General features: G+C 39.7%; 1 protein-coding gene across 2 annotated transcripts; it reads right to left on the bottom strand.

The window, feature by feature from the left end:
* Nucleotides 1-4,234: 4,234 nt before the first annotated feature.
* Nucleotides 4,235-13,057, bottom strand: SLC67A2 (solute carrier family 67 member 2). 2 transcript variants are annotated; one of them, XM_021538303.3, is made up of 6 exons: nucleotides 12,808-13,057; nucleotides 10,824-10,911; nucleotides 9,491-9,534; nucleotides 8,170-8,299; nucleotides 7,582-7,791; nucleotides 4,235-7,049 (listed from the first exon to the last, which is right to left on the bottom strand). In XM_021538303.3, exons 1-6 carry the CDS (start codon nucleotides 12,910-12,912, stop codon nucleotides 6,262-6,264), a joined length of 1,365 nt encoding a protein of 454 aa, XP_021393978.2. In that variant the 5' UTR covers nucleotides 12,913-13,057; the 3' UTR covers nucleotides 4,235-6,261. The 2 variants fall into 2 exon arrangements, with proteins under 2 accessions (XP_021393978.2, XP_077637673.1); XM_077781547.1 differs by lacking the exon at nucleotides 12,808-13,057 and adding an exon at nucleotides 12,564-12,734.
* Between the last annotated feature and the right edge of the window lie 1,408 nt (nucleotides 13,058-14,465).

Consider the following 14,465-nt stretch of genomic DNA (forward strand, 5'->3'; position numbering starts at 1 on the left):
TTTAGTTTACTCTCTGTGGAGTTTTCTTGTTTGTGTGCTGGTAATGACCAAGCACTTGGCTTCTATCTGGGGAGAGCTGCCTTTCATTTTTTTCCCCCAACAGTTGTTATTTTATATGGCACAATTTTAAATAATGAATGCAGGTTTCAGGAACCTTACTGCTATGCTGGTTGCCCATTAATGCAGGGCACGCTCACATTATTTGTGCTTGAAGTGGTGCCCCATAGTGCAAGCACATCAAATTGAAGGTCATTTTTATGAAATACGGTCTTAAGCTCTTAGTGCTTCAAAACATGATAGCATGTTTGTACCTTTCCAAAGCACTTGAAATCCACAGAATACAAGCATCGAGGCACATCTCCAGCATGGTCATACTGTGAAGTAGAATTGCAAATCTTCTGGGGCTCTGTGTCTTTGTGAGTACCCTCTGCCTTCCTCACTTTTGCTCTTCCCACCCTTTTCAGGCTTTTTCCACTACTGCTGAATCAGACCCTTGCCATGTCTGGGAACTGGTTTCTGGGTATTCTCCTTTTCAGTAGCAATGACAGCAGCAGGTGGCACAGGCGCTGGTCCATATCATCCATATCATCCATATCATCCATATCATCCATATCATCCATATCATTCCACTCTTACTTCTTACTCTGGTTGGGGTCTGCCTTCTTTTTTTTTTTTTTTTTTTTCTCCCTGAAGAGGAAAAACCTGTGAGCATGTTTCTGGAGCCTGCAGAGGAGACATCCTTCATATTATATCTGTTTGTCTGCTGGAGAATGAGCTGCACAATAAATCTGTCCTCGAGCACCATCTGATGGGGAAAGTCGTGTATTGACTGAGAACAAAATTTCTTGCTTTTTCAAGGAAACCAGATCTTCAGCAGCCACTGGGAAACTTGCCAAAGCCACATACAAATATTTTGTTTCCAGATGGACTCTCTGCAGTATAGACTTTTTCATGCATTTTTGATTAAGAAAGTCCAGTTTTCAGTGGGAAAACACAGTTCCACTCTGAATTAGGGTTTTCAGGATTTCCCCTTAAGCTCCTGGGAGGCCTATAAATTAAAATAGGATAAGAAAGTAGGTATAACAAGGCCTAGAGGAGATAGACACCCAGTTACCTTTTTAGGCAGATACTTGAAAAAAACCCAAAGAATAATTTGCTGAAAGAGCTAAAATTTTAAGGGCTGTCCTACTTTGTTCTAAAGTATAATGCAAATTCCACTGAAACCAGTTCAACAAAAGAAAACCTTGCTGCATAACAATTTAAAAATTAGAGAATATCCTTCTGTACTAAAGCCACATAGAAATCACATGGAAAAACAAAGTTAAATTTTTTGCCAAAATAACATGCCTGCTGTTATGAAGGATATCTTGAGCTCTCTGGAAGCAAACACACTGCATCCTGCACCAACTTTTTCAAGAGCTGCCAAGTCCACCAATTCCAGACAGCAGCTGGTGCTCCAAGAAATGCTTTAGCTAGTCGCCATTTCCAAAATTGTCCAAGTTCTGTCAACATACCCCAGCCCCTGAAGAAAAGATGAAAGATTTTTAAATTGGATGCTGGAATGCTTTTTGTACCACAAGAGCTCTGGTCCAGTAAAAATATTCTTGTTAATGTGCATAAATATAGCACCCTAATTGCCACAGGTTTTGTTTTAAAAAGTCATTTTTTGCCACAAAAATTTGCCTTTTTCCAAAAAGGAAAATAAATTTTAAATACTTCATCTTCATTTTTCCTCTCTGAGACCTCCTATTAGATGTTTGACAGAATGGAAGACTAGTTCTTACTGTGTAGCACATCTCAAAAAATAGTTCCTTGGTGCTGAGATTTAAACTTATTAAAAATTTGAATTAATTTCTCTTTGTAAATTAAACCGGAAGTTTTTCAAGATGTCCTAAAATAAGCTGTATATTCATTCATTTCTAAAAGCAGTCTGACCTCCATTCACAATCATTTGATTCTCAAAGTTCAGGCTCCAGTACGCTCTTACAAGATTCATTATCAGCTCTTTATGAATTAGTGTTCAAGATTATAGCAATAACAGCACAGGCAAGTCTTGGGTTGCCAAATGCCAAAGTACCAGGCTATAAAGGATCATTTGCCCAAGAGTATCCTGCAACACCCAAAACCAGATTGGCACTGGCAGCACCCACAGAGGTTCCCAGCAGCAAGAATGTAATGGCTCTACACGGAACCTGCAGTAATGAGCAAGCCCGGTCATAAACAGTGCTACTCCTATTTTGTTGCTGCATTATCTGCTCAATAATCAACTTGTTCTCAGAAGATGAGAATGATACTGACCTCTGTGATGGTGCTGCAATGAGTAAATGCAGAAGAAAGAAAATTACAAGAAATGGTAGACTGCAGAAGTGGTGTACTGGGTTTGCATGGCAAGGTTTTGATAGCAGGGGGGATATGGTGGTGGCTTCTCTGAGAAGCTGCCAAAAGCTTTCCCTTTGTCTGACTGAGCCAATGGCAGCTGGCTCCAAGGCAGCCCCACCACTGGCCAAGGCCAAGACAATGAGTGTCTAATAACATATTAAAAAAGAAAGTAAGTTATTTTGTAGAAGCAGTTGTGGCCAGAGAAGAGAGGAGTGACAGAAACAACCTTGCAGACACCAAGGTCAGTCCAGGAGGGGAAGAAGTGCTCTGGGCTCTGGAGCAGAGGTTCCCCTGCAGCCTTTGCTGAAGACCATGGTAAGGCAGCTGTGCCCCTGCAGCTCATGGAGGACCACAGGGATCAGATACCACCTGCAGCCTAGGAAGGACACACATGTCACAGAAGGTGGATACCCAAAAGAGGCTGTGACCTCTTGGGAAGCCCACAGGGGAGCAGGCTTCTGGCAGGACCTGTGCACCCATGGAGAGAGGAGCCCACAGCAGAGCAGGTTTGCTGGCAGGACTTGTGCCAGCAAACTTGGGGGACTCACACTGGAGCAGAGCGTTCCTGAAGGACTGCACCCTGTGGTAAAGGGACCCACACTGGAGTGCTTAGTGAAGAACTGCAGCCTGGGGGAAGGACTCATATTGTAGAAGTCTGTGGAGGATTAATCTCCTGTGGGAGGGACGCCATGCTGGAGCAGGGGAAGGACTCTTCTCTGAGCAGCATCAGAAACAATGTGTGATGAACTGACCATCTCACCACTCCTTGTCTCCCTGTACTGCAGCAGGGGAGGAAGTAAAGCTTAGGAAGGAGGGAGGAGTGGCAGGAAGGTGTTTTTATTATTTATTTTACTTCTCATTATCCTGCTCTGATTTTGATTGGTAATAAATTAAACTATATCTCCCCAAATTGAGTCTAATTTTCTCATTACAGTAATCAGTGAGTAAGCTCTCCCTGACCTTAACTCACAAGTCTTTTGTTATATTTTCTCTCCTCTTCCCTGTCCCGTTCCAGAGGGGAGTGGCTTTGGTGGGTACCTGGTGTCCAGCCAGGGTCAACCCCCACCACAACTGGTATGTTTAAAAAGGTTCACTTTTAAGGATCTCTAAAGTACACAGCCTACCCCAACAGAGGAAAAAAAAAAAAAAAAAAATCTTACCTTTGCTTCATGATTTAAAGGAAACAAAATCAGTATGTATTTTGAGGAAGGGCAAAGACCAAAAAAACCCAAGAAACCAAACCAAAACCCAACCCTTCCAACCAGCCTAAGAAAACTCACCCAAAATAAAGTAACAGCAAGCAAGAGAAAAATCTTAATTTGCAGTGGTTTGCTGGCAGAAACTGTTTTCCTTTAGTCCATATTCAGATCTGGTTTGTTAGAGTCTTCTACAGAATATACTACAACTGGATTCAAGAAAAAGCTGAGTAATTCAGTAGTCTTGCCCACTAGACTGGAGCCAAAATTAGCTGCAACTGCTCCTTCCTGAACTTAAAATGGGGAATCACATTTCTGTTTCTGCAGGAATGTCATAGAATCTCCACTCTGAACCTGCATGGTTATGCAACTTAGAGGCAACACAAAGGGTGCAAATGTGTTCTCCAGGCACAATGAACAGTAGCTTTAAGGACTTCATCTCAAAATTGCAGAGTTCTCTATTTTATTTCTTATTTTTCATTCATTGCCAAGCCACTTATTGGTTGAATCCTTGGTTCCTGTGCCCTTTATGAGCATTGTAGACAGATTCAAATTATTTTAACCAGAGCTTGAGGTACTTCACATTGACTTGATCACTTCTATTTTGTGCTGTAGCTTTAGCAGAGGAAGATGGGAAAAAAACCACAGTGACATAATGATACATATGGAATGTCACTTCATTTTATTTCTAGTCCTTAAAGAAAAAAAAAATACAGTGCAATTCCTCTGTACCTGTACAGAAAATAAATGTTTCTTTGGCACTTCAGGAATAATTTTGGCCTGCAAGTAAAAAACTTCTGTAAAATGCACTGCAACGAGTCCCTGAGACCCACAGGCTTCCACAGATTTCTCAACTTGAGGCTTCTATAACCTATATTCAGTAGGATATGTATTAGGACAGATGTACACAGAAGTCAAATTAAATCAGTGCAGCATTTTAGAAGGTTAGATGTTATGTCATATAATCAACAAGTATTGGAAAAATTACTAAATCATTCATATTTATGAAATTCTGAATGAAGGATTTTTTTCAACTCTTTTCCTTAACCCTTGCTAGAGACGTAAAACAGAATGCTCTTACTTACAGAAGGGACGTAAAGGTAAAGAAAAAAAAAAAAGAAAATTAAAAGATGGAAAGAAACAAAATAGGAAATGCAGAGCAATAATGTTTTGGGCACCTACCAAGAAAAGCAAGAGAAGATAAGAGACTTGAAAATGCCTCAAGTTCCTAGGGAGAAATGAAACACATATTACTGTAATAAGGAACTCTGAGTATATGTAATATGAAATGAGTATATGTATATGAAATAACAGTAGGAATAAGACACTGATTATGTCAATAAATAAAACAATTCAGAGTTCCATATATTAATTCCTATGGTACTGCCACTGGAATCAATGGGGTTTCAGAAAATATTTGAATGCTAGTAGCAGGGGAATAGGTAAAGAAGAAAATGAAAATAAAAAATACAAGCACTATCCATGATTCACCTGAAGCAGGAAGAGTGTTTGCACTGATGTGTCCAAGGAGAGAACTCAACTGCATAAAAACCCCCCAACCAAACACTTACATAGTTGAGTTTTTACTTTCATCAAGTAATATAATGAAGATCATAGAGAACATTATCCAAGCGAAATGCATTTTTTCCATGTTTCATATGAAATACAATGGTGACTGGCAAGTAATGAGCTTGAACAGTAAATAGCACAAGAGTGCTACAACTCTGTACAGGTCTGAGAGTAACCTCTCTTCAGTTATGCCATGCACACAAATGATGACTAAAAAATGAAAAAAACCATTTTCTCTTGTTACTGAAATGTCACTTATGCCTGAAATGAGACAGGATGCATTAATCCAGATCCATGAACTACTGCTAGATGCTCACACCTTTAGTCATTTCAGAGAATTAAGAAGAAAATGAAGAAGGAAATTCTTTAAATAAAGGTAGAAAAATGCACAGGAAATATAAATAAAGAAATTATGACAAAGTTCCTCAGTAGGAGTTATAACTAAACAGAAGCCACCAGTTCCAATTTCAAATAAAACTTAAGTTCAGCCTCAGTTTCAGTCTGAATGGCCTTGTATTATTCTAAGATTAGGTCTTCTAGTACATTAAGTTAGCATATAACCAATTCTCTTACTTGGGAATGACCAGGAGTCAGCAGGGGTTGCATGATTACCCTGAAGTGCCTAACCATGGTTCTCAGAAAGTTTTCTGTTTACACAAAAAATCACATAAGCAAATATCCTGTTATATAAGCTACTGTCGTAACAGAGAAAAGGACACACACCACAAAATAAGGAATTAAGGGCAAACATATTGTCCTTCTGATTAAATAACAAAAAATAACTTTTGATTCACCATTTTTAAACAATCTAAACACTGTTTCAAAAATGAGCTACAAGCAGGATTTGTGCCTTTCCCAACATTCTTTTTTCCCCTCGAAAAAGGTTAAAAAGCCATTTAAAAAATCACAGTCAGCACAATACAGCAACATCTGCCCCTCTCAGAAATGTCTTGGTGTTACCTGTTAGAATAACATCTGTCTACACTTAACATCCCTACAGCAGAAATACATATATATACTTGCTTCCATGGGAATATAACGTGCTTTCTTTAAAAATCATGTAATTACTTTACAAGCCCGGCAGGTGAAGATACATCTGTGCAATCCAAAATTTTGACTACTGATTTTTTAACTTCACACTTCCATGACTACGGTATTTTTGTTTGTTTGCATTCATTATCAGAATGGCAATTAATGCTAGTCCCACGGCTAGACTTGGAGGGCCACAAGGACTGAACTCCTGAGCAATTCCAGAAAGAAGTGGGGCAATAATACGTCCCACTGATGTCACTGACTGTCCAACACCCAGGAGAGTCCCGCTGGCCTCGTTCCCACCGACGGTCAGTTCCAGATCAATGATACAGGTACGGCCTATAGTAGTGGAGAAGGCCAAGAACGTGGAGGACAAAATGACCATCCATATGCTGGGTGCTGACACATACAGGAGAATCAACGTGCAGGTAACAGTGCTGGAGTGCAACAAAAGCCTGTAAGTGTTGTGTCGATAGAGTCTTGTAATTGGTCCGAGCAGACAACCAGCCAGGACTCCGAGCGCACTGCTGTAGCTCAGTAGGTATCCAGCAAACAAGCGTTTAACCCCAAATCTCTCCTCCAAGGCCAGAGTAAAATTACTATAGTACAGCAGTATAGCAACAGACATCAGGAACCGCACTAAAAATACATCCCACAAATTAGAGCACGCAATTCCTTTAATCTTCTTCAGCACTGTTGCAACTTGGATCCATGGTGACTGGAAAAAACTACTGCTTGTCACAGCTCTGCTAGTTGCTGATTTCAAGTGATGGTCATGATTTGATTTTGCTGAGAAACTGTTTGTTTCTTTGTCTTGGTAATGGTCCCTATTGCTATTGTTTTCTTCACTCCAGGGTAATAACCAGACAAGACCTATAAAGATGAAGAAATTAGTTGATTTCATTCAATTGCATCAACTTTACATGGAAGACATTAGTTTGATTGTAACAATTTAAAAAATATTTCAGCAATATTTGTCCTTAAAAAAATTGCAACCATTAAGTCTATTGCAACTATTAAGTTATTCATAGTATTGGTTCAATTTTAAATGCAGTGAAAGCAAGAAAGGAAAGCACTGAAATGCCACACTCACATGATATAAACAAATCTAATGGCTAAAACCGAAATTCTAATTTCTAGTCTTCATCTTGGGCACATCAAAAATTCCCATTTGTGTCTGGATGTAAAGGAGACATAGGCAGAACAAAGGAGAAGCACCTGGAGGATAACTGTTTCAAAATTCCACCTTTCCACACAAGTTCAAATTCAAACAGTAGTATTGGCATACAAAATGATTATGCCATAGATGATAAACACACTGTAAATTCAAGATATTACAGATGGCTTAAAAGGACAAAATGAGGAATGAAGGGACCCAAGATGCAAAATGTGACATAAAACTTACCACCATTCAGAAGGAAGATAAAGGCACAGACGAAGGACGTTTGGTAAAAGCCACCTTTGAACTCTGCAAGGTAGCCACCAACAACAGGTCCCAGAATGAAGCCCACACTGGAGGCTGCATTGAAGCGCCCCATTACTAAAGGGCGATCCCTCTCTGAAACCAGGTCAGACAGCAGGGCTTTAGAGATGGAAAGTGTGTGTTTGAAAATACCTACAACAAAATAGAAACAAATCAAGAAACATGTATCTCTTGGTCCAAAAAAGAGACAGAATCATCTCAAGTAACAACGGTCCAAATTTGTATAACTTGTATTTTTAAAATTCTGTTAATCACAAATTCTTCAGTGCTGGAGTAAGCAGCTTTGTGGGGTTTAGATGCCTGGTGGGTTAGGCCTCAGTATTTCAAATTATTTTCAGGGAAAAAAATAATGAGAATTCTTGATTTGTAGAGACTTTTCCAATACTAAGGTTCAGTTGGTGCTGCTGGGTGATGATGCTATGTGGCTATCCATACACCATTTCTCCTGTAGTAATTCTCAGCCTGAGACTACAGGGAATTTAAACTGCAAAATGTCAAGCGTTTACTCACCTACAGGGACTCTAGAAATAGCAAACAGGAACACTGTGGTGGAATTTCCAAGAAGAAAGTAACCCAGTGCACTGAGAAGAATACAAGCAAGCAGGGAATACCGTCTTCCTACTATATCACTCCAGCAGCCCTTTCACAAAGCAGGAAAGAAAGATTAGCTTTTTGTAACACTAAGCTATGTGCAGCGATCAATAAGTACTTCTAAATTTAATTGAGACAAAACATCAAAGGACTGTCAATGAAAGCCTAGTAAGTTTATTATACAACATTCTTAAGTGCTCAAAATTTGAAGTCACAAGGAGAGCTCTGCTCTCCTGACAGGCTCCCTGCCAAAATCATGATTCCTTTTAATGTTGTATTTACAGAACTTTCTAATAAAAAAAAAAAAAAATCACCCTTTTAAAAAGACAGTCCTGCAATAAATACCACAAAACATTGCCAGTAGAAGCCTTCTGAAAATCTTGCCATTATCAAGCACAAATATTTGCTTATATCACTCAGGCTGCTATGTATTAAGACACTTGTTGAACATCCTAAAAACAATGATCTTGGCTATGAAGAGCTTGTCATCTGAGTGCAGACTCAATAAGTAGTTTGCAGAGGGCAAACAGAAAACTTGCTTTTAAATCAGCTTGACTCACAAGAGGAAATACTTTTAAAGAAAGCAGACAATTGTCTTGCACTTCCAAGAAAATGCCACAAAATTACAGAAGGAAATTATCTCAGGTGTCCTGCATAACAAACCCTGAAACAGTTCTTTTATGAAACATTCTCATAATCTGTTCTCTTCAAAACTAGAAAACTAGTACCAGGGTAATATTAGGATATAAAAAATCAACAGCTAATAGAAAACAAAACCAAACAAATAGCAAAGATGCAACAATTAATTTAGACCATACAGTGAATTACAAGACACTGCTCATTAAGCAGAGAAAGCAAACTAGACCACAGGCTATGAAAAGCTGGATAAGCTACTGCACTGAAGGAAACTGCTCTACTAGCACCAACTCTAGAGGAGATAACCCTGTGTAACTGTGACCTGCTCAGTAACATATCTGAGCCCAAATCTGTATGCTAGTTTTTGTCTAAAAATTATGTTCTGTTTGGGCCTGAAAAACCATTTGTTTATTGGACCATTCCCAAGAAACAAAACTGCCATTTCTCATGCAAACTGAAAATTGGTTCCTCCAAGCAAAATGTTATTGTATGAACACTTTATGCATTTTCAAAATGTTAAGAAATGCTATCATTAACCCCATCCTTTCCCCCCCTACAATCCATAGAAATACGATATGCTCTGGAATGCAGTGTCAGAACTCACCACAAACGTGCTGGAAAATAGCTGCATTACACCATAGAGAGATCCTAAAACCAACAAAATACCAGTGTTAAAAATTAAGCTTTTTTTAAAATGAAAGCTGCACAAAATTATAAATTATTAAAAATGGGAAATCATGGGAGTAGTTTACTAGAAAAATGGGAAGAGGGAGCAGGAGAAACCAAGGGTGGAGTTCAGCCTTTAATAAAGGAAATAGTTTCAGGGAATGACAAAATAAAAATAAAAAAGTGCTGAAAAGCTGTAAAACTATGTAAGCTAAAATGATGTTACTTTTTATGGTGTATTAAACAAAACAAATTTTGGCATTTATATCTGCTTTCTCAGAATCAGGAGAGAATTTCCCTACTGGAAAGTACTTTCTACGTGGTGCTTCAGTCTACTACAAGGCATCACAGAAGCCCAGAAGAAAACATGGATCCTGCTTTCTCATTTTGGAAGCTAGGAGTTTAGCAGCAGTTAGTGACAGAAGAGAAGGAGCAGAGAGAAACAGAGAGAAACATCTGCTAGATGCTGTCACGTATAAGAATACACCTCAAACCTATTTTTTTCTAATGTTAAAAATAAAAGCAGACTGTTGAAATTAAAACATATTTCTGACTAGTTGCTGCTTAGTTGCTTATTTCTGACTAGTCAGCTCAGTGCAGAAGAAGAATTATTTCATACAAAGTGTTAAATAAGAAAGAAAATTAATAAAATTGAATAACAGGTCCCATGTCTGGGAATAAAGAAACTACTGTATCACTCCAAACCATAAACAATACCATAAAAGGTTCTTTAAAGCCATAGAACTTATCTTAACACTAAATACTTTAAGATAAAATTCCAAATCTTGAGAATTTATTTGTAAACACTCCTAAAAGTGAACAAATATTTTGCCAAGACAGCTGTAAGAATTTTAATCAAACTGGGAACAGTCATGGACATTGGAAAACTTTGGAGAACTAGCTGCAGAAGTACCATTTGCAAAGTGTAAATAACAATAAAACTACAAGCAACACCTCTGCCTCTCTAAATTGCTAGGCTGTGAATTCTTGGATGCTGGGAAGTAGCTGTACAAATGCTACTGCAAGACGTCCTTGTTCTTTCTAACTGTGCTCTTTCCCAGGTATGTGCTTTTGGCTACTGTCAGTGCAAGAGTTTGGACAGTTCTCCAGGTCTAACACAGTATGGGTGCCCTTATGGTTTCATGTGGAAATTGTCTTTATTTTTTATTATGCTATTAGCAAGGAAGAATTGTTGCTCCAATGTTCAATTTGCAGTAAGGCAAAATCCAGGCCTTATCTTACTCTTTCATAAATCAAGTATTGCAACTCACCTATGATTCCAGCAACTGTATGACTTGCTCCTAGAGATTTGATATGAAGATTCATTAAAGGAACCACCATGCTCACCCCAAATATATCCTGAAAAGAAGGCAGGAAAAGTTTTAGTAACTTTCACAAAGACAACAGCAACCTGGCTTAGTAACAGTCAACATTAGAAAAATAAATTAAGAAAATGTAAATTATCTCCATATCAAAACAAGGTTAAAAGAATTTTTTTTCATATTTCAAAACAAATAAACTGAAAGATAAAGGATTGCCTCACAGAGTCGTTAAACCTATTAAAATATCAATTCTCTTCCCCCACTCTAGATACAATCCTTCTGAAGGTATTTATCTAAACGTTAATACTCCTTTAAATATATTAAACTTTATGTGTTTAACAAGAAAAGTACTTCGTATCAGCGCTTTAAATTCAAAGTGGTCTTATTTCAATCACCTAAACATATTTTTTATTTGTGCAAAGAACAAAAAGTATACAAAACAATATACAAAAGTATATTTTGAAAAATGGTACTTCCACCCAACTACGACAGGGAAGAAACTACAATAGATCTAAACCTACTAACAGACTGCCTTTGTGTATAGCTTAAGAAATGTGACAAAGCAGAAACTTGAAAAAAAAAGTAAAGTAAAAGCATAATTGAAAAACATTTTGTAAGAGGAGGGTAAAGGACACTGCCCATCCTGAGAAGTACAAGAATCTCCTACTCTTTCATTTTGCTTTATTACCTTTTATTAAGCTCACCACTTTGACCCAGTAGTTCTTTCAGTAGTACTAAAATCTGGCACAGCATCCAGTGTCCCTTGGAGATCTATTGGAGCTTTCATCACTGACTGCTTGAACTGAAAACTTAGACTACCTCAAAGACTGATAAACTGTAACAATGTGTGCCACCAAGTAAATTCTCACAGTCTGTCACTAATTATTTTTTGATGGTTGAAATTGAGGCTTACAAGGTTGGAATCATTAAATACATTAGCATGAACAAACAGAGCGCACCACTTCCAAACATCTTCAGTAATAACTGTCTTAGGTGTCATCTGTGAACCTGAAGAAAGGTTGAGTGACCTCGTCCAGATCATCAATGGAGACACTAGGAAGTACAATTCTCAGACTACACCCTGGCAGTACTGGATTGTCACAGGCATGCAGGCAGAGCAAGACCCATTAACTACTATTCTTTGATGCGTAGTTACATCTTATTCCACCGTGTAATTCCTTCTGTGGAGTGACAGGCTGTATTTATTTGTCAGGCTACAGGAAGTTTGCATCATCACATCCTCTAAAAGGACACTTGGTTGATTTTTTTTGTGTGCTCCAGCTCACTGTCAATAAGCTATTTCAGGGCTGGAGAACCACAGCGTTTAAAAGTCAGTCCAAAGGAGCAAATTTCTCTGGGATATTTGCTCCAGGACACAAACCAACTGGGTCGTTTCAATTGCCCAGCCTAGAAGTAGGTAAGACAGTTATCTTGACATTTCACAGTGTAAACTCGTACTCATTTTGTATTCATTTTCCAAATCGTCGCTTTTAATTTCAAATTAATTAAACGGCACTTTCCTGAGGCTCAGGAGTCACTATAGAATATGAACTTTTAAAAGCCTGTTCATTCAACAAGGAACTTTTTTTTTTTTTATGTTTTAGAGAAACATATTTTTAGGGGTTTATGGTAAATTTACAGGAACCACGGGTATTTCAAGGAAACAGGGAGCAGCTCTCTTATAAGCACCAAGGCAAGACGCAGCTTCTCGTGGGCTACGCCATTCCACGGCTTCACGGGCTACAACATCCGACCTGTGTGTGGAGCTGCTGGTTGTCTGCGCGGGTGAAGCGGCGCAGCAGCCGCAGCCCAGCAGCGCTACGAGCCCGGGCGCTGCCGAGGAGCGCGGCGGCGATGGGAGCGGCGCGCCCGGGGCCAGCAGCCTCGGCCTGCCAAGGAGCCGACCCCCGCTCCCGGCGCGGCCGCCGCTTACCAGGAATCCCACCACGTAGAGGCACCGCACGAAGCGGGCGGACGCGGCCGGGCTAGCCGAGGCCGCCCGGTCTCCGCCGCCCTCATCCTCCTCCTCCTCCTCCATGCGCGGCGGCCCCGGGCCTGCGCAGTGCCCGCGGCGCGGCGGAAACGGAGAGGCGGCGCCGGCGGGCCTCGGGTGTCGGCTCGCTTGGTACGGAGTGCTCCCTCTGTGCTCCCCGTGTCCTCTGTTTTGGACGAAGCCGGGGAAGAGCAAGGCTCCCTGCCGGCCTCAGGAGCCGTCGGGATCCCACACACGCCTCTGTAGGACTTTGCCCTTCCTGCCTCTTGCGTGTTTGTACGGGAATAATTTTGCAACCCGTCCCCTTGTGGCCTGAGGCTCTGGGGGAGGCAGGAAGAGCCAGGTGGAGCCGAGGGGCTTTGGAAACAAATATGCCATAGGAGCATGGTAATGGATCCCCTGCACAGTTTTTGTGGTTGCTGTGGAGAGATGGCTTTTCGGCCCTTGCATCTCCGATCCTACTTATCCATATGGAAAGCGGCCGTGTCCCAGCGCTGCTGCTGTTCCTCGGCCATCGGGCTTGGCCCGGAGCCTCCATCAAGTGTTTCTGCCAGCAAAATGTTTTCCTGCCTTGTTACGTGGCATATGATGGTGGCACTGAGCCAAGGAACAAGGGCCTCCCTCTTTCTGCTTAGCACGTTCGCTGCTGTGCTGTGTTTTTGTTTAAAGTCAGGGATAGCTGGAATTGTTGACGACTAGTATGTTATAATGCATTCGCATCCAAACCAGTGATGCTTCATCAGTCTCTTAGAAGCACTGTTGGAAATAATTGTCACATGCAAAATGTGACCACCCGTCTTTATGTTGGAGTCAGAGGTTCACTCTTTTATATAGATCCTTGGCCAGGGATCAGTAAAATTGCTGCAGTTTTAAATACTTTTAAAAATGCACAAGGGAAAAGGAGATGTTTTAACTTTTTTAAAAATTATCAATAAGAAGAAACTTTTGTAAAATGTTGATGATTCTTAAGTTTTAAAAGCATGAGTTGTAAAGTTTGAGGAAGATCATTCAGTAACTGACAATAGCATAACTTCATTTCTATCTTCATGTTTCAGAAGAAATAAATATCACAGGGTTGAGGATCTTTTACAGATTTAGGTCACAAAAAAGGAAAGGAGAGGGGAATGTGGTTTTCCTATGATTATTAAAAACTATGCTAGAAAACCCCCCAAATACCAAAAGTGTAAAAAAAGACATATTTCTAGATATATAGCTTATTTATAAGAAACCAAGGCAAAACTTAGTATCTTCATAGGGACAAAGATGTTATCAGAGTCCAGACAAGAATAATTCAGTTGTGTAATATCCCGGTGATTGTGATGTTTTTGTGTTGAGTTAACCAATATATCCTATTAATTTATTTCTTTGAGGCCACTTTGAATAACAAATTCTCTCAGTGAGGTTTTTAAAATTCTGGATACAACACTAACAGAGATCAGTTGCACACAATTTCTCTGAAATCGACAAAATGGTGACAAGATGCTGAAATATTAGAGCATCCTGGGAATTGCTGCTACATTGTCTGCTCAATATTGCGCTAATTCTATCATTGGTCATTTTAACCGGTAGAAGAAATGGAAAGTGCCTGAAAATTTATT

Source organism: Lonchura striata, chromosome 2, assembly GCF_046129695.1.
Source record: "Lonchura striata isolate bLonStr1 chromosome 2, bLonStr1.mat, whole genome shotgun sequence".
Lineage (NCBI taxonomy): Eukaryota > Metazoa > Chordata > Aves > Passeriformes > Estrildidae > Lonchura > Lonchura striata.

Coding starts and splice junctions, on each gene's coding strand:
- SLC67A2 (XM_021538303.3), bottom strand. CDS start 12,912: ATGGAGGAGGAGGAGGAGGATGAGGGCGGCGGAGACCGGGCGGCCTCG. Junction 9,535..10,823: donor TACAGTTGCTGGAATCATAG/GTGAGTTGCAAT, acceptor TGTTGGTTTTAG/GATCTCTCTATGGTGTAATG. Junction 7,050..7,581: donor TATCTTCCTTCTGAATGGTG/GTAAGTTTTATG, acceptor TCATCTTTATAG/GTCTTGTCTGGTTATTACCC.